Source organism: Lissotriton vulgaris, chromosome 12 (assembly GCF_964263255.1).
Source record: "Lissotriton vulgaris chromosome 12, aLisVul1.2, whole genome shotgun sequence".
Lineage (NCBI taxonomy): Eukaryota > Metazoa > Chordata > Amphibia > Caudata > Salamandridae > Lissotriton > Lissotriton vulgaris.
The window spans coordinates 88,276,521-88,301,624 of record NC_141700.1 but is presented as its reverse complement, the minus strand read 5'-3'; the positions used below and the strand labels follow the sequence as shown (position 1 = coordinate 88,301,624).

Here is a 25,104-nt window from a genome sequence, read left to right as displayed (position 1 = left end):
AACTGTGTGTAGTAGGGTCTTTTGCTATTTCTGAGTGGTACTGACATAAGTGATTGAAGTTTTGAAGAGCGGAACTCGAACAAGTTAGCAGTAGTGACAGAAGAACACTTGTCCTCAGACCAATTGATGTCACTGCTGTTACACGGAACAAGCAATGCAGCAGTGTTCGGAGGGTGCACACAGCTTTCTCTTGGCATGTCGTGGTGGTACCAGAGGCTTTCCATTGCAACAGGAAAGGGGGAGACACACAGGACCACATGCTGAGTTGCGTTCTCTCACTGACTGTTCTAGGGGCGATTAAAAGTAATGTTTGCAAAGGCACACTAACCCTCATGCCAGCGTTGCAATCTCGGAAATGAGGATCATGGGTGCAGAGGTGTCTGCCAAGACACAAAGGTCCTCGTTTTAGGGTTGCGGTTGCTTGCAGACTTTTCCTGTCTGATCACAGTTGCATTGATGGTTCTGGAGGCCACATGCTGAAAGCCTACAGTATAGGTAGGTTAGACTGGAATGAGTTTCTGCAGTGATCCTGGTGACTGGACTCCACCTACTGTCCAGCGCAAGGCAGTAGTCTGTCACCTGCTTGGCAGTATCCTCCTTGGGTTGCTGCAGTGCAGTCTTCTCCACAGTCGTAAGATATGTCTCCTACTCCCTTCAGGTGAGACATACAAGGTTTCTGCATCTGATTCCTGACTTTGTCTACACTCGTGTGTAAAGATCATCAAGTAAAAGTTGAACAGTGGGGATGCCAATCGGCATATGTATATACAGCACATGGCATTTAAGTGCCAACCACTGGCAATTTGGTTCAAAAGTTGGTCTCAAATGTTTGGGGGAGCCGATCATTACAAAGTGCATTTGGTGAGTGTAGCTCCATGACCATCTTCTTCTTGTGGAACTTTCACTCTGAGGTTTTGGACTGAAATGCGACCACTTGCCCCCTGTTGATTTAAATAATATTTTAAGGTCCAGATGGCTCTCGCAGAACAAGACAGGACGACCCCAACCCTTTTCCCTAGTGTGCAACTCTGGCCAAGTCGTTGATCGAAGTCTTTGTTGAATGTGAGTCAGTCTGGCTGCACGATGACCTGCTGGAGATGGTTTGGTAAGCGAAAGTTGAAGGCAAAAGATTGTTCGTGCTCTGTCCACATTTGCGATTTAGACACAGATGTATTCTCTTGGCCTTTTAATGAGAGGGGACAGGATCAACCCCAGGTCAAGCAGGGAAGGGGAGACAGCAGCTGTGAATACCACTAAACCTATTGAGCACCGGACAGAATTTAAGGTCGTCCTATATACCATGAGGGCCTTTAACCTAGGGTACTCCTCCTCACATGTACCTTTTCACTTAAGCAAATTACAAATAACGTGGCAACAAAGGCACCTAGGCACAGGACATCAAACCTGGTGGAGCGAAATGACAAAATAAGAAGCAGGCTGTCACATGGAGTCCTCACCAGGGACTTTTGACCCTACATTAAGGATGGGTTGACAATGTGTGTAAGACGATGTCAGACTTTTGGTGGCATTTCTGAATGCTGCCAATGCTTGGTTTGTTGCAATTGCACCACCAGTGGTTCTATCAATATGTCAAGGCAGCAATTCTGATACTTGTGTACTGTTTTTAATTTTTAAGGTTGAACACTTTAGGTCTTTGGTTATAAATGTTCTTCTTAGTCAGAAAAAAAACCTTTGGGTGAATACATACACATAAATTAATACTCACAGTAGGAACCTTCTATCACCAACATGAGGACAATAAACGGCAACAAAGAAGTCAAGTGATCAAATGAAATCCAAATAAACAATACAAGTGTATTCAATGCAAATTTACTCAGTACATTCTAGAAGAATTATTAAAAACATATGTTAAAAATTACAGTACTTATCTAAATTCATCATAAAACAACAATTTGAAAACCATACAAGTAAAAGATACAATTCACTAAATTGAAACAAGTCACAGAAAATTTAATACACTGGTGTATGTATGGATGTAGTTTGTGGGACATGGGTATGTTTAGTAGTCGGTATGTGTTTTTTTTCTGTTCAATTTTCCCTTACATTGCATGTATTTGCAAAACTTTCATCCCCTTTTTTTCTTATTTCAAAAAGGAAAGTGATTTTCACAATGAATGATTCAGGTCCTCTTATGCTTCTCTTGATACAGACAGTTATTTACTTGAAGTAGGTTAGTGTGATTGTTGCTCTGGGATAGAACAGTGTTTAATTTGAGCCAATGGTTTCCAGTGCTCGGCACTTGTACTTAATTCTCAACACCTGTGTTAGACCCGTCTGCTTCTGAGAGTCCCCTCACCACTATGATTTCTTTTGTTCCCCTGAACCTCCCAAAATTTGTCGCTTTTCTTTGTCTACCAGGACTTTTTATGTGCGGTTTCATGGGGCTAGATGTTCCTTGACGCCCAGTTGCTCACAAGGTTTTTGGCACCTATTTACAAGGCACCTGGCGAAACCTGTGGCATTATAGACTGGGATTGGCAACCTGTATGAATGGCCTTAAAATGGTGGCCATCCTTTTTCCTCATGTGAGTGACTCCCCTTGGAGCCTCCATAAACTTTGACCTTTCAAGGTTTTGGCGCCCTTTTGTTTGGCGCGTATTCCTGACAGGAATTGCTTTATTTCCCTCAGGTACACAAAATGGCTGCTCTAGAACCACAGTATGGTGGCTGTTAGGGTCCCAAATACATCTCAAAAGTGCCATGTCATTGGCCTAGCCAGAGATGGTTCTAGAACCTACTGGCACGAGCCAGCACCTCAGGGCACTGGCTATATAAGGTCCAGTCCCTGGCGGCCATTTTAGATTAGATTAGATTTGATTTGATGAGAAGAAGGAGATTCCAGACTTGACACCAGATTGACACCTGCCCTGTTGACCCCTGAGGTGGCTGGTAGCGCGGGCAGTAGAGTAGCAAAGGTCATTGGCGCTGATCCTGACTGGCGTTCCAGTCAGCTGCGTATGCGGTGACCTTGCGCATACAGCGCCTGCCCAGCGAGTGCCTCATTACCCCCAAGAGACTGTGGCCGATTTCGTGTGCCTCCCCGCCCCATTCGTCCCCCCCCCCCCCGCCGGTGGTGAATCACGATAGACTCCGCGGGTCGCGATTCGAGAGCAAATTCGCCGCGCCCGCGATCGCCTTCTGTGCCCCTTTGCGACAGGCGCCTCCAGCGAGGAGCTCATACGTCTCCGAGCCCCACCAGCGTAGAGTGCTTCCTGCGCAGTCTGAAGGTGAGGTGGTGCGCCGGGGCGGGGAAAGGCCGGCCTTTGTTGGGCGGGACTAGCAGCCGATGTGAGGTGGGCCTGTTTCTTCAGGTATGGAACGGCGATGTAAAGGAACTGTGAACCGGCATTTATTTGACTGAGCGCGAAGATTGTGTGACCTCTCCGGCAGCCCGTTCGTCAGTCTAAAGGCTTTGAACTGGTGCCGCCTGAGTCCTAGCGTTGACAAAGCCCGTAGGCGCGCTTAGACCCCACCGGCAAGCAGAGATCTCACCCCGGTGGCAGCCGAGTGTAAATGAAGTGTTCACTGTGTTTCCTTGCCTTTTAGATACACGCGCATACTCCCCGAGTGAACCTTAACACCATCGATGCTAGTGTTATTTTCCTCCTGTGCTGATTTATTGAGTTTCCCATTGTTCATGACGAGCTCAGCTCGTCATGAGTGTATGGAGGTGTACATCATGACGAGCTGAGCTCGTCATGAGCGTCCAAGGAGTTAAAGAGTCCCAACACTCCTTTTGTGCCCAGAGAAGCCTGTATACATTATCAGTGAAATCATCCTAAACTGTAAGAGTTATCTTTCCAAACTGAAACGTATTGCAAGTATAATGTTCCTGAAGTATTGGTGGCAGCGATACCAGAATGAACATGTGTTTGTTTATTTAAATGAACCAGTATCTATTCTGCTAAACAAAAGTGATATTTATTGGCGATATTTATTCCTGAACTTATTTATTGTATTTATTCCAAAACCGAAACCCAGAATATTGTGACCAAAAGAAATGTGTATGTGCTTTCCTAATTGATCCCTATTCACAACAGAGTTTTTATATAAAGGAATCGTATTTTTCTACAGCAGGGGTGTGGTGTCCTTCTTTTTGGTGACGCTACAGGGAGTTATTATTGGGTCAGAGCCGGCTTAGCACGAAAGCCTTCACTTGCCTTGTCACTTGAGCCAAGCAACCCCCTTTGTGCTGGGCCTGCCCATCGCAGGTTCAACAACCGGCATTTATGACAGTTTTAGATAGTGGTGGTATTTGACTAATGTAAATATAAGCACAACTACAGTTGTATATTAATTCTATATACATTTTAAAAAATTACTGATGACCAAGCCTTATAGTTCTGGGGTCCTGGAATCGTCTGAATTGTCACACTTGTCGGAGTGTGTTGGTGAGTAGTTGTGTTGGTACTGTCCTTCGCTGGGATGGCAGGGACAATGGGTGGTGCAAGCTGCAGTGGTCTCCTGACGAGAGCCCTGGCACTTATTTTATTAGAAATTAAGCACAGTGTCAGAATAGCCATTTAAGAAGTTGTGCTGTTAGGTTATTTGTATTACAAGTTGGAGGTTCATCTTGACGCCATTTAGGTCCGAAATTTGACAAGTGTAGGAAGAGTCACAAGTGTTGCATTAGAATTAAGATTTTCCTAACAAATCCAACCGCGTACTCATTCCTTCACATCGACAGAAAATACGGTATTTCTTTAGGGTGTGTGGATCCGATCGTGCTGTTGTGTGAAAGCGCAAAAAAGGAAAGACAAATGAAAAGAAAAACACTTCACTTTCACCTCTGACTTTCATTAAAGGCTGAGTTTTCTCTGCAACAGTTAAGAACATTTGCATTGCTTCCACAGTTCACTGGCAATAGTCTAGAAAATGCTACAAGCAAAAGGTCTTCCCGAGTTGAAAAGCTTTACAATAATGTCACACAAAAATGACGGAAATGTACTGCAAAAAACAGGTAACTGAACACAGCAAGGCGTATATACACGCAGGCTCATTTACCATATGACTCTGGAGGCCTAATGCAAGCATTTCTCAAACCTGCTCAACAATTACACTGGAAACGTCAGCTAAGGAAATTCACGCCCAGAGCTGACACCAGCACTATTTTTGCTCTTTTCGTTAGGACGAACTTGGCCCAGGGGCGTTTAAGTTGCTTTCTACGAGAACTTTTTGGGCGGGGGCTGTGCTTAGGACATTATGCAGTTTGCCCCGAATCGCAGGATGTACGAGACGAGTTCGGGACTCGAACCTCGGGCCCCAGTTCTGTAGTCGGCAGCTCCAGTCGATACGCCACGGCTCTTCTCCCATTGCAGAGTGCAGGCACACTGAAAATCAACAGTAGTGAGAAATAAAAATTGCATAATGCAAAAAAAACAAAAATAAAGCCGCGGTGGGAGTGCTGTAAGCCTCACACACGAGGTTCCAGCAACCCTTTGGCTTCTCGCGCATACATTAACATGTCTTTGATCTGCTTATACTGAAAGAGTGAAAGGGCTGCATGGAAGACAGTTTTCTATACTTCAAAGCCCCCTCGGTGTGAAGAGGGGGTGTCTCGTCTAGCACTCGCTAGCCAGGGACAAGGACTCGGGCCTGCTGCTCAGAGGGCGTCTTTTATGTCCACTGCAGAGACATTGTTCGAGGCTACACAATGCCTCAGTTCTGAGGTCTGCCTTGACAGCTGAGTTGTGTGTAGCTATTGTTACTACATTTTTTAATATAATTAAAGCGGGATTTGGCTCCACCTAGAGGAGTATTGTTTCTTCTCTCAGACTTTTGGCCCTTGAGTAGGGTGACAGATTTTGAGGACCTCCACCCTATGCATCCTGCCTTTCTCCCCACCCTATCTCCCTTTCGCTAAGAGCATGCAGCCAAACCACCTGTGCTGCCTGACAAACATAATAAATTGCTTAATTTTTTTATTCTTCCGAAGCGCGCGTGTAAGAGAAAGAATTCCTTCCAATTGAAATTCCCTGACCTTTTGTCCTAAAAACCGGGACATTCATTCAAAATCAAGAAATGTGTCTGGACACCGGGACAGTCCATTCAAAACCGGGACCGTCCCAGTAATGGAGCGATTAGGCCTTACCTCTTGTTACCTGTCAGAGAAAGACACTCTCCCAGGGGGCAGTGACCTCTACTTGTTTTGTCACTAAATAATGTATAGAACAGCAATTGCCAATTTTGTAGGCATGCATGCATAATGACTCAAATGCATGGACATGTCATCACATATGCACTGGTCATTGTACCTGTTTAGGTTGGGCCTGCCTGCCAGATAAAGCAGCTAACTGGTTACGAATGTGATATTATGGGTTGACCTTGAACATTGAGGGGCTTTGAGTCCTCTCCTGGCTTGCATTTGGTTGTCTTTCCTGTCACTCATTTGCATGCTTCTTATTCAGTGTCCCATCTGTCAATCTTGTGTTTGCCCCACTACAACCTCTTTACCATCTCTTTCGATTGGGTGGCTTCTATGCATCAACCACTTGCTTTTACAGCACTACTTTTTTAGGTCTCGCCTACGCAGCGCGTATGTGCTGCACAGGAGGTCCTTTAGCTGTCGCTCGTGACATTTTCAAGCACACATTCGTGCTTGTGGCGGCATCCACCTTGCGGGAGCGTGCAGGGGCGCCCCACAAGCACGAGTGCAGTGCTTGAAAAGTGAAGCCTGCGAGTGCATGCTGCTTGTCGCTTTAACTTTCGCGGCCGCGCTTGTTTTAGATTCCTCCGTGAAACCTCTAATATTTTACTGCCCCCTCAACTAACCAGCTTCTCATCTGAGGTACTTAGCGGCTGCCGTAGGGCAACAATGTATACTACATAAACTAATATATTCATTTATTCATGTATCAGGCTAGCACATTTACAGATGCAGATCACTGCTCTCCCCCTAAACCTCCCCCTTCATATCCTGGCCCCCGGCGCCTGGCTACTTGTTGATAGTGAGTCGTGAAGTGTACTATGTAAGCATATGGTGCATCCGTATTTTTTCACTGCAGTTCACATAATTTTAATTAATTTAAATACCCGTACTTTGAGATTCCGTAGAGCCAGGGTCAGAAGTGCCCACACTGTACGCTTTCCAGGTCACTCTGCGTGCTGCGTCAGACACCCTTAATGCTTACGCTCTGTGACCCTTCCCTCTTCCTGGCTTCTCTCCAGTTCCGTGCATTTCTCTACGCTATATTGCAGATGTTTCAGTTGCAAAGGGAAGACATTCTCCCTGCCAGCACAAGACGCTACCACCCACCTACCAACTGCCAACTGCTGCTCGTTTACATATGTAAACACTAAATTTAGTTCTCCACCAAGAAGTAAGAGAGGTTGATTCAGATAGCCCCGCTAGCCATCTTCGAATTTTAGCAAGAGAATAATTCAACAGGACTAAAAAACGCGCCCCTCCCGCCATCGCCCCCCCCCCCGCAAGGAGGCTGTGGAGACCCCGTGTACAAATGTGTGCAAGCTCAATGACGTCCAACTTACTGTCAAAAAAAGCAGCCACTGCTACCCACTGTCCCGCTGAAACTTAACATAGGTCAAATAAATCAAATGCAGCCTATTGCTCCAAACTCCCTCAAAAGCCATGAAGCCCATGCGCCCTAAATAGTGCACTTTGACTTTTCAGAGTTGTTGGAATGACAGAATCCCCCACCTCTGAAGTTGTCATCTGCAATTAGGTATGTTTCAGCGTGCAACTGAGAAAAAGCAACAGGCCTTGAACATATTCTGAGCTCGCTGGTGAGTTCTTTCATCTCTGCCCATGTCACAGAAATGATAACTGCTATATTATAGAGGATTATCTGGCCTAGTGTTGGTACCAACCCCAGAGCCAGGACTAGTGATACACATCGTTCGGTACTGCATAAGGCAAGTCTTTTTGATTTGCCAAATAGCATATAACGTGAGTCCACTACCTGTAGGTGCTTGACTTGGAGTTGACAGACACTAGAAGGGTTGATTTGCTCTAGTGAAATGGACGACAGCACTCATTGTATTTCTATTGTGCTCAGATCTAACAATATGCCCAGCTCTCTAAAAAGCGCCCACAGCTTAATCTGCAGAAATTGTCAAATGGGGATTCTAGGTCTACAAACACAGCATATTGCAATTTCTTTTGCATATTTATAAAAATGTAAATGTAAATTGATACTTGTATAGCGCACTACTCACCCACAAGGGTCTCAAGGCGCTTGTACGAATACCGCTGTGGAACCCATCCTGACTTTCCCTGTGAGGCGTCCACTCCTGGGTACCCCCAAGGTGGAGGCCAGGCATCCTTAGCGTTGTGGGGGCCGTTGTGGAGATTAAGCAAGCTATTGCCCAGAGTTGTAGAGTGGGACTCCATGATTGGAATAGGCACCGAGGCGAGAATTATCAGGTCAGTGGAATTTTGAGCCCAAGACCCGCCGAGGCGGGGAATTGAACCCTGGTCCCGGGCCAGAGCTCTGCATCAGGGTCTATTTGTCAATTAAGAGATGTAGCCTGAAAAGTTGACCTATCATGCTGGTCTCTTTTCCTAAAGCCAGCCCGGTAACCAGAGACAACATTCGTATTCATTATATGTGTTTTTAATCTTGTCTAGATCATGCTTACAAATATTCTCTGACCGTTGTCAATTAGACTACTAGGTTCATAGGGTCAGTACGGCTGTCCCTTTTAAAGAGTATAAGCCAGCTTGACAAAATACCAGGATCACTTCTAAGAATCAAGATCTTCCTCTCCATCTGCATTCTGCCAGCACCCTCCTACCCAATAGTCGTTCACCACCACCACGTCCAATACCACCACCACTTCCACCACCACCACGTCCACCACCACCAGGTCCACCACCAGGTCCACCACCACATCCACCACTACCATGCGCACCTTGTCCACCACCACGTCCACCACCACCCTGTCCACCGAAACCACACGTCCACCACCACGTCCACCATCATGTCCACCACCACATCCACCACCACCATGTGCACCACCACCACCACATCCACCACCATGTCCACCACCATGTCCACCACCACGTCCACCACCAGGTCCACCACCACGTCCACCACCACCACCACCACCACATCCTGTGACGGGTAAAGTGTCACTAGAGGGCAGGGGTAATAGGAGTGTCAACCCCGGCTGTACATGGGACATTTAAGGATGCATTGGGTGCGAGAAGACGGGAATAGGGGTTAGAAATATTACACCAGACCCAATACATTTTGAAGAGGCGCAATGTCACAGGGGCTCCTGTAAAAGCACTCGCAGCATCTCTACCTCACAGTGGCATACCTGCACGAGCAACTCACTCAAAACAAGCATTGGCATAGCCAATAGGTCTCGCCTTTGGGACCTTATAAGTGTTTAGCCATGCAACAGTTGATGTTGTTGCACCAAGAATATTGTGCTGCATAACTAAACACTTATAAGGTCCTAAAGACCTACTGGCTATGCCAATGCTTGTTCTTTTTGTTTAAGACCTCCACAAGAGTGAATTTTTTTTCCAGCTGTGTCGCTAATATAGTTCTCTCCAGCTGCACTTGTTGAACACTTTTGCCTGTGTGCTTCTTCCCGCCCCTCTCTGTTGTGGTCGCCACTTGTCCTCACCCATTGCTTTTTACCTGTGCACTTCTCCACTGCCCATCCCTGTTGCTCTTGCCCCCTTTGGGGCTCCGCCCAACCCTACCCTCCATGTGGCTTCCATCCCCACGACCGCTGTGTATTGCGGCCTTCCCACCCGCAACCTCCATCTCCTTTACCTAGATACCCTATCGGGTGATTAGCTGCGCTTTATAAATCCTGATAGATTCTTTTTCGCTACCCCTCTCACTGTATTGCTTCCATTCCTCGCCGCACTCCTTGTCGCTTCCCTGCACACACATTTACTCAGTCTCTGTCGGCTGTTGCTTGTCTTACCCACCACCCTTGTTTCTTCCCCCACCTGCTCTCTCTGTATTGCCCTCCCTCACCTGTGCTTTAATAAACAAAACCCTTATGCACATTTTTTCTTTTTATTTGCCGATCAAACATGGATCATCAAATGAAAAGCAAAAAAAAGAAGTCACGTCAGTTTTTAGGCACATTTATTTAGCCATGCTGCACAGTATTAAGTTTGCTGCACATGCTGTGCTGCATGGCTAAAAGGCATCAACAAAACCAATAGGTTTTTAAAGGCAAGAGCTATTGCTTTGCCAATGCTTGTGTTTTCTTCTTTTTGCCATACCGAACAGCATAACCAAAAGCCAGTCAGTGACAGAGACAACAGTCCCTACGAGCTATTGGCTTTGCCAATGCTTTTTCAAATGTTATTTGTAGCTATCTCCATTCTAGAACCTAAGTGCCTGAGGTTATCCTACCCCTTGGGTTTCATTCGTCGTTCCCAGTTCCCGTGTTTCCCTGTGTCCGGTTTTTCGGCCCCCATATGCCACACCTGCGATTAGCCTATTTCCAGCTACGGGTGTTTGTAATGTGTGATCTTGGCCCTGTTGCGTAATAGTGACACTTTGTTCCCTGTGGAAGATGTTGTCTAGTAGTTAAAACCCCAGCCCAGGAACCAGATGACAGAATGTCAACCCCCACCTCCCCTTATCAAATTGTGTGACCCTGGGACAAAACATTATCTTCATGATGCTTACGTGCAGAAATTGCGAGTGTGTGAACACAGGGTTATTCCTAGTGCTAAGGGGTGCCTATAAAATACAAACTGGAGGGGTCTTTCTAGTCGGAGGGTCCCCAAAATATTCCGCCTTCTGTGCTTCTGAACTTTAAAGGTCTGAAAAAAAAAGTATCATGAGCTCAAAAACAATTGACTTCTGTGAATGGCTCTAAATGCCTTTGTTCCTTGCCAATTAACCCGGTTTAAAGTGACACAAAGGCTACTTAGAGGTTAATTAGTTTGGACGGGGTGCCTAGAACAAACAGCTCCCGCCGGGAGAGTCCACACAGGCCGGCCCTGCCCCCCGTACCTGGGGAGACGGGCCTGCCATTCACCGCCTGCTCTTTGAAGTGGCTCCGGGGAGCTCGGTCGCCGGGACGGCTCCGTGTTGAAATGCAATTAGATGGGGGCCTGACACCCCTTTGTGTTGTGGTATGGTCCCTGGGCAGGCGGCCTGTTGGCGAACATTTGGCAGCCCCGTACAAGCAGGCCACCCCCTGGCATGGGCCCGGGCTCATATATTGGGAGGGGGCACGTGAGGGGCGCATTCACTGTCCGCCCACCGTAGGCCATGGATGTGGGGTGTCTGTCGCTGCTGCTTCTCGGGGTGTTCATGGAAAGCCTGCTGTCTCGCCTCAGCTTTGCCGGTAAGTGCAGAATCTCCCTGCACGTGGGTCTGGTGACGTGAACAGGCCTGTGTGGCTGGAAGAGGTGCATGCATGTCAGGGGCGAAAAGTCTCTGGCATGTGCATGTCTCTGGTCTAAAAGTGTGACAGGCCATAGGGCAGGGGGAGAGGCGGATACGTTTCATTGACCCTCTGATCTGTTTGTAGCGGAAAGTGGTCTGAATGCACATGTTTAGGCGCTTTGCAAAGGATCCTACCCCGCGTTTGTTTTTTTTGTCGTTTTGTTTTCCTGTAGCGCCTGTCTCGGGCCCTTCGAAACGCTTTACCATGACCCGATCCCACAGTTGATAAAGGGAGGCTTTTGCAAATCCACCTCCCCCAAAGCCAGAATGAGCGGGCCACCTTTTAATACCCTTATTTCATTTGGTTGAGATGTGATAAACACCTTTCTCGGCTCCATCACAAAGCCCGGAGGACCTGTCCAGCCCACGCCACAATTGGAATATTTAGTATGCGGCCGACATACCGGTATTCATTTCTCGTCTCAGGAGGATGATTCCCTGCACATTTTTGCATCTCTCTGCTGCGCTTGCCCAACCCACCGTGCTATCCCTCTCTTTGGTTATGCGCGGCACTGTATAACGTGTGTTTTCTCTGTGCTTCCTTCAGACGCAGGAGTGGTGAGCCGGCCGAGCGAGCGAAGGAACCTGTACGCAGAGAGGGGGTGCTGCAAGCGACTGAGCCACTTCATGTACATCGGACAGGGTGAGTGATGCAAGTGTAACCCTGATTGCGCCTTTGCACGCACACTGTCTCATCGTGCGCCTGTCACCTTTGGGAATGTCTTCTACTGTCAATCAATGAAACACATAAGCAGAGGTGGACTGGCCCGTAAATGAAGGCCAATGGCTCTGAAAGGCTGTTCTGCTGGGGAAAAGTCAGCCGAATATCAGGAGGCTAATAAAAGGTGCACTCCTTTTATTCCACAAAACGCCAGAAGGCATTCACGTCAGGCAGGCTATATAGAATGGAAAGGGGTCTTGATCTAATATTAAAAGAGAGTCGAGGGGACTAGAACACACTCGCCAAATGCAGAGGAGAGCTTGAGGCCTGGCGCGAGCCAGCATGAGAGAGAGGAACGAGCTCACGAGAACTATGTGAATGTATGCTACGTCATCGTCCAACACAAGATAATACCTTTGAGTTATTGAACAGAAATACTATGATTCACGTTATTATCATTCGGTTGACAAGGATCTAAGTGTGATGACAGGATATAGGTTAAAGGTTACAAGACTGTTGATTGTGTTGTGGATATTGGAGCCCCTCCGTGACTTAACTAGAAAGACACTCTTTGATATAAAAAAAACACGTTACAACAACACCCCGCCAACATTTGGAGTACTGCAATTAAATGATCTCCACAATTTGTGCGCATCACAATGTAGTATACATTTTTAAGATCTTCATTAGTGTTGTGTAAAAGGAGAAACTGTTCAGCAGATGTTAGAACTCTAAAATGTGATATACCTTAGAAGTTTGTCATAGTCAGGGCCACTGTAATTATGCGGCAGGAAAGGGCCACATTTTGTGGCACGGGTGAGTAAATTATGTGGCAAGAAAGGGCAAATTTTGCAGGTTAATACAGCACATTTCGTAATAGTATTACTTCGTTATTTCACCATTTTTAAACTTGGTAACACTCTCTGGGCATTAGTGCCAGTTTAACACCCAAATATAGCAATAAGCAGCAGAAAGGTGACCAGTCCACTTTGCAAAGTGCCTTCTACTGTCCAGCAACACATGCAGTCGCATTTTAGTAACTTTTGAACCATTTAAGCTAGAAATAAAATTAATTTTTTTGGTTAAACTCTTCAGATTATGCAGCAGATGATGGATTGTGTGGCAAATGCGGCAAATATATAATTATGTGAAAATCGCCTCACAATTGCACAGTTCCCGTAGCCATGATCATAGTCTTGTGCTCCACGAATGGCATTTTATCTTCACTGAATTAAAATGCTACACCACAAACCAACATCCAATTTTTGGAACTCAAATTTAGTAAACTATAAATCATAATTTATGACAGTGACTACTTGTATTTATGTTCCAATATCTTTATTATTTTCAAGAAAAGGAGTACAAATAGTTAAAATACTATATAAAGCAATACAACTTCGTATTGTGAACCATAAATAGATGAGCACAAAGGTCAATAATTACTAGTCGAAGAATCAATAAAAAAAGTATGAATACATTATACAACCCATAAGCCTGTTGGCAGAAAAAAAGAGCGACAAAAGTGAGTGTAATACAAATATTATAAGGTAATTCAGTTATTTGAAAAATAAAAATAGGGAATACTTTGGAGTAATACCATAAAACAGGCAATTACTTTGAACTCCTGTGTCATTAGATTGCTGGTTGTATGACAGAATATCGAGCACAAAAATATCTGAAACAAAAATATTGCAAAAACTATCGGGGACACAAAAATAAGCTTTCCGGACCTTGCATGTAAAGTCAAAAATGTATAGAACAAAACATAGAAGACCACAATACCATCAGATAATTGGTTAGGGTTTACAATTTTAACTATTATTGACTATATTAACTTTTAAACATATATTAATTTTAACTATAATATTACAATTAAAAAATCTTAATAATATAAAAAATATATAAGCATTTAACTTACAAAACCTAAAATTAAATATAATAAAACAATCACAAAAGATAAATAACACACATTTAAAAAAGTAAAACTATTGTTTAAACATAAATTATAAAAAAATATATATTTACAACCACTGTATATTAAAATATAAAAATATAGAATAACAACATTAACATAAACAAATTACTAAAACATATATTGCTAGAAAAAATTGACAAAAACAAGAAATGTACTTTTGAAATAAAAACAAAAAAATATATTTTTTTTTAAATCAGATAAAAAAATTACACTTAGTATGTTTAATTCACTACTCTCACGGTAGAGTAATTATTAGGCTTTGGAGGAGCCACATTTACTGTTCCCCCTACAACATAATGAAAAGTATAGGAAGTGTTGGATTTTGGGGTGTGCCGATTTACTATTTTCACTACAATCTGAGCTCCAGCAGGGAACGCTTTGGATTTTAGGCAGTCAGATTTACTATACCCACTCCAACATAAGTAAAAGTAGGGAAAGTGCTAGACTTTGTTGGGTTAGGTTTACTATTCACACTCCAACATTAGCTAAATTAGGGAAAGTGTTGTACTCTACAGGGTTCAGATTTACTATTCCGACTCCAGTGCAAGCGAAAGCATGGTAAGTGTTGTACTTTGGAAGGGTCTGATTTACTATTGCCATTCCAATCTTAGCCACAGAAGGGAACGTATTGGAATTTAGAGGTGTCAAATTTAGTTTTTCCAGTCCAGTTTTAGCAAAAGATAAAAAATTGTTCAACTTTGGAGGTGTCAGATTTGCCAACTCCAACATAAGTTAAAGTAGGGAAAGTGCTAGACTTTGAAGGGTTAGGTTTTCTATTCGCACTCCAACATTCTAAATTAGGTAACGTGTTGGACTCTACAGAGTTCAAATTTACTATTCCCACTCCAATGCAAGCAAAAGTATGATAAGTGTTGTACTTTGGAAGGGTGTGATTTACTATTGCCATTCCAATCTTAGCCACAGTAGGGCAAGTATTTGAATTTAGAGGTGTCAAATTTAGTTTTACCAGTCCAGTTTTAGCAACAGTAGAAAAATTGTTCAACCATTTTGGAGGTGTCAGATTTGCAATTCACACTCCAAACGGAGCACCAGTAGCGAAAGTGTTGGACTGCAGAGCATTCAAATTTATTATCCCAATCCAAAATAAGCAAAAGTAGAGAAAGTGTTGAACCTGGAGGGTTGTAATATACTATTCACATTCCAATCTGAGCAACCGTACGGAGAGTGTTGGATTTTGGAGGGTTCAGATTTCCTATTCCCACTCCAATGCAAACAAAAGTAGGTTAAGTGTTGGACTTTGGAGGAGAAACAGTTAGTATTCCCTCCCGAACCGTAGCTACTGTGGGGAAGTGTTGGGCTTTATAGGGGTTAAAAATAATATCCAATCTCCAGTGTAAGCAAAAGAAAAAAAATGTCTTGGATTTTGCAATTCCCACTCCAATCTGGGGAACAGTAGGGAAAGTTTTGGGCTTCGGAGAGGTTAAATTTACTATTCCTGCTTCAACATAAGCAAAAGTAGAGAGAGTGTTCCATTTTGGAGAGGTTAAATTTACTATTCATTCTCCAATCTGAGCGACAGTAGAGAAAGTGTTGGATTTTGGAGGTGTTAGCTTTACTATTTCCAATCCCCAAAAGCAAAAATAGGGACAGAGTTGGACTTTGTAAAGATCAGATTAACTATCCCCACTCCAATTTAAAGAAAAGTATGGAGAGCATTAGACTTTTAGTGGTCAGATTTACTATTCCACCCCAATGTTACCAACAGTAGGGAAAGTGTTGGACTTTGAAGGAGTTAGGTTTACTATTACCCACTCCAATCTTAGTACCAGTAGTGAAGTGTTTGACTTTGGTGGGTTCAAATTTAATATTCACACCCCAGTCTTAGCAACCGTAGGGACATTGTTGGACTAATTGTTTGTCAAATTAACTTTGATTACATTTTATGCTATTCCAACTCCAATCCAAGTAACAGCAGGGAAAGTATTGGGCTTCAAAGAGGTAAAAAATTTCTCTTTCAATTCCAGCATACGCAAAAGTATGGGAAGTGTTAATATTTGAAGGGGTTAAACTTACCATGTCCACTACAATCTGAGCAAGAGTAGGGAAAGTGTAGGAAGGGGTCACATTCACTATTCTCAATTCTAAAACATTCAAATATAGAAAAAAATTATATTATTTTAAAATACTTTAAAAATATTAAACATGTTTATTAAATAGAAAACAAATACAATTCAATGTAAATAAATATATGAAATTACAAATAAAATAATAATTGTTGAAAGTTACAAATATTGTCAATTCAAGCACTTGCCCTTTTACAATTCCTAACATAATTAAATCATATAAAATGATGAATCTGTAATGTTACATTAAAAATTAAATACAAAATTTAAAAGTAGTACATATAAATTAATCAACGCAATAAAAACATAAATATATTGATCAACCAATTATTTAAACATCAAAAAACATTTAAAGCAATGATTTAATAATTTGCATAATTATCAGCTAATTAAAGAAATTGCTTAATTTCGATATTTAGAAAACTTTCATTCTAATCCATTACAAAACCAACAACCCGTTAGTAGATTAACAATTTCTAATTAAATTTCAAAAGATTTACATTTCATATGACAATTTACAAAATATACTAACAATTTAAACACAAATAATATTATAATACTAATAACTGATAATACTAAAATAACTAAAATGTATAAAATAATGTTGTCAGTTATATAAAAAATCTATACAGCCTTATGTAAGTAGGATATTAAAAGCACAACATTCTTACCTTCTTTATTATGTTCCACAATGTTCTTGACCTCTCAATATTTTGGTTGCATGATATTTTTATACAATATTTTGTCGGAATGCCATCTCGATAGCAAATATTCTTGTCTTTCAGTTCATCCTTCCACTCAATTAGAGTATACTTCATTCCATAAACCAAAATAGTATAAAAACATTTTTGTTACTTTTTTAAATGTAATTGATAGTTGAAAAGTACCTCATTCTTATCACATTTTGATAAACTATACTATCCTCAAAGAATCTGATTATATTTTGGCACCAATTATTTTTAGAGCAAAATTTGCTTGAAAGAAAGATTTACAAATATTGTTAGAATGATGGATCATTGAAAGGTTTTTCTTTTGAAGGTGACCCCACAAGAAATCTAAATTGCTAACATAAAAAAACATGGAACATTACACTATAGCACTTGATACTGACATAGGGATTGTGCACTGTAAAGGAAGCAGTTTTCAAACTTCCAAATAGTTAACTCAATTCAGCACATCACAAAACAAACAAATATAAACGCAAACAAATGTTAGTGGATGAGCAAATAATTGTAGCCTTCCTGTTAGATGAAGAGCATTATTCTTCTATTGCTGCTATAAATAGTAAAGGAGGTAACCTAAGAGATAAAATCAGATTGGATTACGATTTTACACGTTGGCAACATTGAAGAATGCTGTTTTATAAAATGGAAAGTTTTTAGAAACAATTGGAATTGGTTTTGGAACTTTTCAACAAGTGACCGTATGTAATGTGTTACTTTGGCTAAAATAATATATATGTATAAGCTCAACACAACTGAGCAAATAAGTGGAAATAAGTGAGCAAGTGAATGACTTAGTGTGTCAGTGAGTGAGTACAGAGGTACCTAAATCACATAATCACTCTGATGACAAATGAGAGAACAAAGGACTGAATGAGTGTGAGTAACTAAGTAAATCACTGCAGCAATACATGCTCAGGTGAACAAATAAATCAAAGTAACGCTGAAGAAGTCATCACATAAATGAGTAGGAAACTGAGTGAGTGAGAGTCTTAGTGGTTAAATAGTGTTGATCTCCACCATACTTGTGTGTATATATGGCGTGGCTAAGCTCTGAGATCCAATTTGGGCTAGGGTTATGTTATCACTCAGACAATGACCTGACTCTTCTCCTCTCCATTTACAGATATCTCTGGCAGTCCAGTAAGCGTAGATGTAGGTATGTGCAGGTCCCACTGTGGGGCACCTTCCCGCATTAGCACCTACAACCCTGGATTCCCTGGACTCCCCAAACACTCCTCCATGCTGGACTTCCTGAAAACCAAAAAGGTGAGTGATATGCAAGAGGGCACCTGCTTAGAGGTGATGTAAGATAACAAGTAGTGTCTAGGTAATCTGGGAAGCAAGACAGATCTGCTCCGATCCAAGGGGGCATGTGGATTTGATTTGAAATGACATGTGGATGCTCTGCTATATGAACGGACCAGAGGATCTGGGGGTAGATGTGATGTAAGAGGACAATTAGATTTGAGATTGTCTAAGGAGAAAGGTTGCAGAATTAGAGTGATCTAAAGGTATAACTGGATTGGGGTGATCTAAAGGAGCAAGCAGATGTGTGGTAAATGAGTACAAGATGGTCTTCGAGTGTTTCTGGATCTGCATTGCTCCAAAATGCATGTGGATCTGAGGGTATGTGAGAGGGAAAGTAGATCTGAGATGATGAGGAAACTATTTGGATCTGAAGACATCTGATAGGTCATATAAATTTGAGGTTATCTAAAATGTGAATTTGAGGTGATCTAAAATGTGAATTTGAGGTGATCTAAAATAGTGCAACAATAGCATCTGATTTGATCAATCTGTGGATATAAAGGAATGACATTTGAGACATGGATCCAAGTGATTGTTGAGGGCACTAAAGGGTGAAGTAACCTGAGGCAGCAGATATATCTCAAGTGATCTGAGAGTGTAAGCAATGCAAGTTTCTGGTAACCGCAATCACCAATCGTTGATGGAAAAGCATACCAAGGCTAATTGTTGTACAAGTGGCAGGACAGAGTGGACTCTCAAACAAAATTATCTGTTCCCTTTCACCATAGATTGGAACACAAAATAACCTCATAGGCATTCTGCAAGTACATATTGATCACAGAGGATACTAAAGAAAGTCCTCATTGGTTAGAAAGAGGAGATGTGTCCCAGATAACTTGATGAAGAATGTGAATTTGACGGAATTTGAGAACGTATGTGGCTCTCAGGTGATCTTGGATTGAATATGGATTCTAGGAGATAAAATTATCAGGTAGGTCTTGTAGACGTGTCTTAATCTGAGTGCATGAATGAATCCCAGGTGACCTGAAAGGGCCCATGGATCTTGAGTGAACCAAGTTGATGTACAAATACCAGGTGACCTCAGAGGGCACATGAATGGTGTCAGATTATCTGAGAGGCCACGTTGATCACCAGTGATCTGACTGTGGAGACGGGACACATGGATCTTTATCCAGAAAGGGTACACATGATGAAAGGTGGCTCAGTGAGCAAAGAGTGTCTATGGATGCCTTTGTGATCTGAGATGGAACTTCAATGATCTCTGGTTATCCAAAAATGCACATAAATTATGTCATTTTAAATGAGAAAGTTAGTTGACTTACACAATTTTTTAGCGGTGAGGGCAGTCAACAAAGTGCACACTGATGTACAGTCCTGGAAGTTTATTACAAAGCTCCAATCACGCTCAACTTTATGTGGTCACACCTCCACTGGGCCATGTCCAACAAAGCTACAACCCTTGAAAAAGGAGCGTGCGATTTCTATGTCCTTCAATAATATTCTCAGAGCAGTATGCTCAGTAACAGTCCAGTCTTTAAATTCCAAACAAAGAAGATCCTTAGGGAGTCTTTTTGTTGAATTATCAATTCCGAATTTATTATTCAATCCAAAATTTCATCAAAGATACATAATCAAGTCAATCCATCCAGTGGTCAAATCAAACTAGCAAATTTAACCCATAAAGAATGGGCGGTTAATGAGCATACTGCTCTGAATGATTATTATTATTGAAGATCTTATAAATCGCACGCTGCTTTTTCATAGGTTGTAGAAAGCTAGCTGAGTACAGGTGATCTAGACAGTACTTTAATATTTTGTCATCTGAGAGAACCTGTGGAACATTGTTGATCAGATAAATTGACTGGTTGTGTGTCCTCTGGATAATTAAAGTTTCAGGGGACCATTGGGCATCAGGATTCCCAAATATAATTCCTCCAAAAGAAACCAATGCAGAAGTCCACATTGCATTTTGTATTACATTAATAAGTCCATGCGACAACAAAGCAGGCCCACAATCAAATCTCATGGAGCAGCCAATGCTCCGAAAATCATGACAGGACCATCCCTATTAATGAGGATATTTTTCTTTCTCTTGGCTTCTTTCGAAGACATTATATTTGATATCCTACTGCACCCGTGGCCCTGTGAAACTTAGATTATCCTGATGTTTAATTTCAGGGGGGTTTTCACCCTGAGTAAGTACCTTGCTTTATAACCTCACTTACCCACTGTGGTGGTCTGTGTTTCACCCAGTAGTAGTCCCCTAATCATTAGGACACTTCAGGTGTCCACATACTATCATTGTCCTGATGAGACCCTTGTAACCCTCTAAGGGTCGAAACACCATTGACACATAACAAACCAGTAAAGGCATCATTATTAATTGAACTAAAACCTTAGGTGATTGTTTTTTTAGTAATAAGTCAACCCTTTTGTAACAGTATTTTGTTGTTCAGTATTTCATTTTGTGATGGGTATCTCACTGGGGTTACATTGCACCAATTTATGCATTAATTTATGCATTCATTCTTGTGGATTTTTTTATGTCATTGAGCTTGATTGATGATTAAGGTAATTAAATATTTCCTTACCATATGGCAGTTTTCTGTTTACCTAATGCCACTTAAGCATTGATTTGCATGTATGAGGTCATCTAACCTCAAAATACAGATGTTGGCTTGAAAGATACCTGTGCGAAGCATTGTTGTATGATATAACACCAACGCAGGCACCCTTGCACTATAGTGCAAGGGTGCGTGTGTTACAGGCAGGATTGTTTTTGTGCAGGAACTGAGACTTTCTTGTACAAAAACAATCCTTATAGGCGTATCCATCTTTCTATGTGTGATGCAGAATGCTACACAGATGAAAAGAGGAAATAACAAGGAGAAATAATGATGCTTCTCCTCGCTATGCCCCTGATTGGTAGGCACACTATTTTGGTTCAAACCCAGGTTTACAAGTTTTCATCAAAATACATGGGTGAGTGCTTGGGGACACCCATTCTCCACCCATTTAATGCCTACCCGAAGCAAAGTAAAGCAAGGCAGTGCTATGCGCTGCCTTATGTTACCTTATATTAACAAAACCATGTAAAGCCAAGCAAAGTGACTCAGCATGGCTTAGTAAATGCAAAATATGATTTTGCATCAGGGTTGTGCCATAAAAGTGACACAGACCAGACGCAGAATTATAGTAAATCTGTGCCTAAATCACTAAGTGGAGTTTCAAATTTCAATAAGTAAAATTTGAGTATTTTCTGAAAGGTTTAGTGGGAAATACAACTGTGGGTTCACTTTTTGAAGGTTTATCCCTCACATTCATTAGAATAATGTTTATGTGTCACCTAGAACCAATGCGTCTTTTTATCGCACAGGAAAGGAAATCTATTCCTAGTGTTTTTTGCAAATTCAACAAAAATTCTAACGTTTTTTTTTTTTTGCTTTTCAATGCGTTTTCCAAACAAAACAATTCAATTGTGCGTGTTTTTCAATGTCCCAAATTACATTGGAGCTGCGGAAAATACAAAATCCTGTGTCTATTTCCAAGTGAGCCCTAGGTGGCGCCAGTGCACAGCTAATGCAGGCAGGGTTGGCCCTTTCCACTCCACGAGCAATATCCAAGCCGAATTGCTTCCCAGGATTTGGAGATAGGCCTCCATTTTGGAGTTTAAAGGGATTAATTTGATAGGCTAGCACTGTAATGTTTGGATAGAGTCAGACAAATGACAAGTTTCACACTCAAAGGCGGTAGTAGAGTAAGTCTAACAGTTGGCCGGTTTCTGAACGCAAAATTATGAGGGCCCCTTGCAGAATCAACCCTGTCAAGTTTTCCTGGTCCATGCGTGATGTGCTGCTCCAGTCCAAGTTTTTCCATTGAATTCTGGGACTTGTAGTCTTATTTATTCCATTAAAAACGGATGCAAGTCCCAGAATTCTCGAAGGCAAAACACATGGTCTGGATCAATGTGTCACACATTGACCAGAGAAACTTAACAGCTACGCAGAATATTGTATTGTATTGTAATTGCATTTATATAGCGCTTACTGCCCCTGATGAGACTTAACAGCTATGCAGAATATGATAGCCCCGTGTCTCCAATATTTGAGCAAGTATTCATATGCTTTGTGATTTAATAAATGCACCACACTTTCTGATTCTTTGTATAAAACTTATGCATCACAGTTCTCATGGGTTCAAACCGTTTGGGCTCCCGGCTGAACGGTGAAGCCTTCCCGTGCCCCTGGGAAGAAATTATTTTTTAGAACTACTACAAAAGCTATTTTCTCCTTTGATACAGTATAGGTTATATTTCTAAGGTAGTCTGCATCTGCATTTTCTTTTAAATAAAATATTGCTACTTCACTCTTTTAAAATTCTCTTCAGCTTATAGCAGGACTAGAGATGTCAAACTCCCAACAGAGCTTCACTAAACCATTTTGGAGAGACGGCTAACGGCTAGGGCGCTCGACCTCGGACCTGGGGATCTGGGTTCGAGTCTTGGTAACAACGCCAAAACCTCCTGTGATTCTGGGCAAAATCATTTAATCTCCCCGTGCCTAAAATTAATGTGTGTCCTCATGTAACGTAACTGGTGATATGTAAAGCGCTCAGATACCTGATTCGGTTCGGGTCTAGTTCGCGCTATATAAAACTCTGCAAAAAAAAGGTCATATAATAATTAATTGCCTAAAATGTTAGAAGTGTTTCCGTTTTTAGGTCGAGCCTGGGCAGCGTATGCACCGCTGTGCGAGGCATGCTGTATTCAGGTAGGGTACTTGAAGCTCAGCCCATTTCTAGCCCATCTTTTCAATTGGCTCCAGTTACTGTACTTTCTAAATCGTTGCATTTGATTTATGAATAGGCTTAGTAGTCCCTCCTTGGCCTTGTCTGTATTTGTAACCTCCCATGAGGACTGGACTTTTTACTTGTGTTGTTACACGGTCTGCTTTATCTAGTCTGTGAGCGCTATTTTCTTTACTGATTTTCCCGTATTCCACCCATGACATGCTTTCCTACAAGGCAGCACACCGCCCGCTTTTATATTTTAATTAGTAATGGCAATCCCCTCAATCTATAGTGGCGCGGTCTGCTTTAACATTAGCTGCCACGCTAAAAAACCTTTTTTCTTTCTTCCAGTGAAAGCGCCCCATAACATGCTTTCACTTTAATAGTGACCACGCCCCTTTCTTTAGACACTGCACACCGTATTTAGGTTACAGCTCGTCTCTAAAGAAAGGGGCTCTGCCGCCATTAAACTGAAAGCACGGCATGGGGCACGTTTACAAAAAAAAGTTTGTTTGTGAACTTCACAAACAATTTTTTTTTTTGTAAAAGCACCCCATGCCGTGCTTTCACTTTAATAGTTGCTGGGCCCCTTTCTTTAGACGTGGCTCGCTGTAACCGGAATATGGCGAGCAGCATCTAAAGAAAGGAGTGTGACCACCATTAAAGTGGTCTCCCATTTGCAAGACTTTGAGTTATTGGCATTAAAAAATGACAAGGCCTTTTATACTTGTGTTGGTTTTAAAAAAAACATAAATAAAAGGTATTGTCATTTACAATGATAATGGCTTAAACTCTCGCTAATGCGAGACCTATTGCATTGCAAATGCTTGTTGTTCTGGCCCTCTAAAAAGGTCCATTACAACAAAAATGGAAGTCAATAATTAAGTTAGAAGAAAGAAGATTTCCCCTAATGTACTTTAGAGTGTCTGCCTAAGGGCAACTACAGCTTTCTGTTATAAACCCAAATTATAACAGTATAGAGCCATAGCTTCATGCATATACTCTGCTTGTACTGCTGACTTTAAGTTACATCATTGATGTGGATAATCTAGTTATTACGGTTCTTAATTGCTGTACAATTCCATATGTGAGGAACAATAGCGCCACCCTGTGACTGCTATGTATATTACAGGCTTACATTCCATTTGTGCTCCTGTAACATCAACAGAATGCAATCCAGATACATTGGCTTTTCCAAGGCTTGTTCGAATCTAAGAACGCAAGGCAGAACAGTCGGTGGGATATGTAGGGATTGTGATGTATAAGAACACGCATGTCACTTGGCGTCAAAGGCAATGTGGTGGCACATCTTGCTACATCATTAGAAAGCAAGGAGTCCTGTAATCTTCGTTTATGATGTTATAGTGATGTCATTAGAGCTTTCTGATGTCACAGTGGTGCCATAAGGACCCAAAGAGGTTGCAATGCACCTTCTGTCATGCCCTGATTTTGAAGAAGGAACACTAATGAGGTCCACTTTTGATTAAGATCATTGTTGAAATTAATGTTCAATAAAATACAACATGTGGAAAATAGGGCACTTTGGTGGGATGAATCGAGTATGGTACTTTGTTGGTCTGTAAATTAAGATACAGAACTGATGACGTATACAGAATAATGTTTCAAGTGAAAGACAGAGGTATGTGATGCTATAAAATTGTTAACATCGCCCCAGATTATGTCAGCTGATGCTAGAAAAAGGTTCAAGCTTCAAACTGACAATCTGTCCCCCACTGGGAACTGCTTTTTTTTTCTTGTAGCTTTTTATAGTATATCCTCATCTGTTGAAAAACAGAGGAGGATATGCTATATTTATAGTTAATTGTCTAATAGAGAGGTTACAATATCATTTAGTTGTCGTAATGCAAAACATATTTTTATTACATGAAAAATAAGTTTTGTTCCATAATTTTTGCCTATTTTTTGTCATGTTAGATTTACTCCAGGTGTCCGCCAGCTTTGGGTCTCACTACACCAGCAGAGTTCCAAAGATAGTGCTTTTGGGAAATATCAGCCCACAGGTTTTGCAGATTGATGTGCCCTGCTGGGCTTAATCACTAACATCGATTTGGAGTAAGGTCATTGCTCGCATGTAACCCTCGTCTAAATCTACAGCAATAATTTGGAGTGCGCAAAGTCAAACAGCTCGCAACTTTGCAAAATGCTTCTTTAAAACTTTGGGAGATTT

The 25,104-nt window shown here is 41.9% G+C and overlaps 1 protein-coding gene across 1 annotated transcript in view; it reads left to right on the top strand.

Moving 5' to 3' along the window:
• Positions 1-11,237: 11,237 nt before the first annotated feature.
• LOC147673434 (uncharacterized) overlaps positions 11,238-25,104 on the top strand; it is a 34,606-nt gene continuing 20,739 nt past the window's right edge. Inside the window, exons 1-3 of the mRNA XM_086946353.1 lie at positions 11,238-11,313; positions 11,962-12,057; positions 17,983-18,125. Of these exons, the coding sequence (XP_086802479.1) occupies positions 11,238-11,313; positions 11,962-12,057; positions 17,983-18,125 (315 nt within the window). The remainder of the gene's footprint in view (positions 11,314-11,961; positions 12,058-17,982; positions 18,126-25,104) is intronic.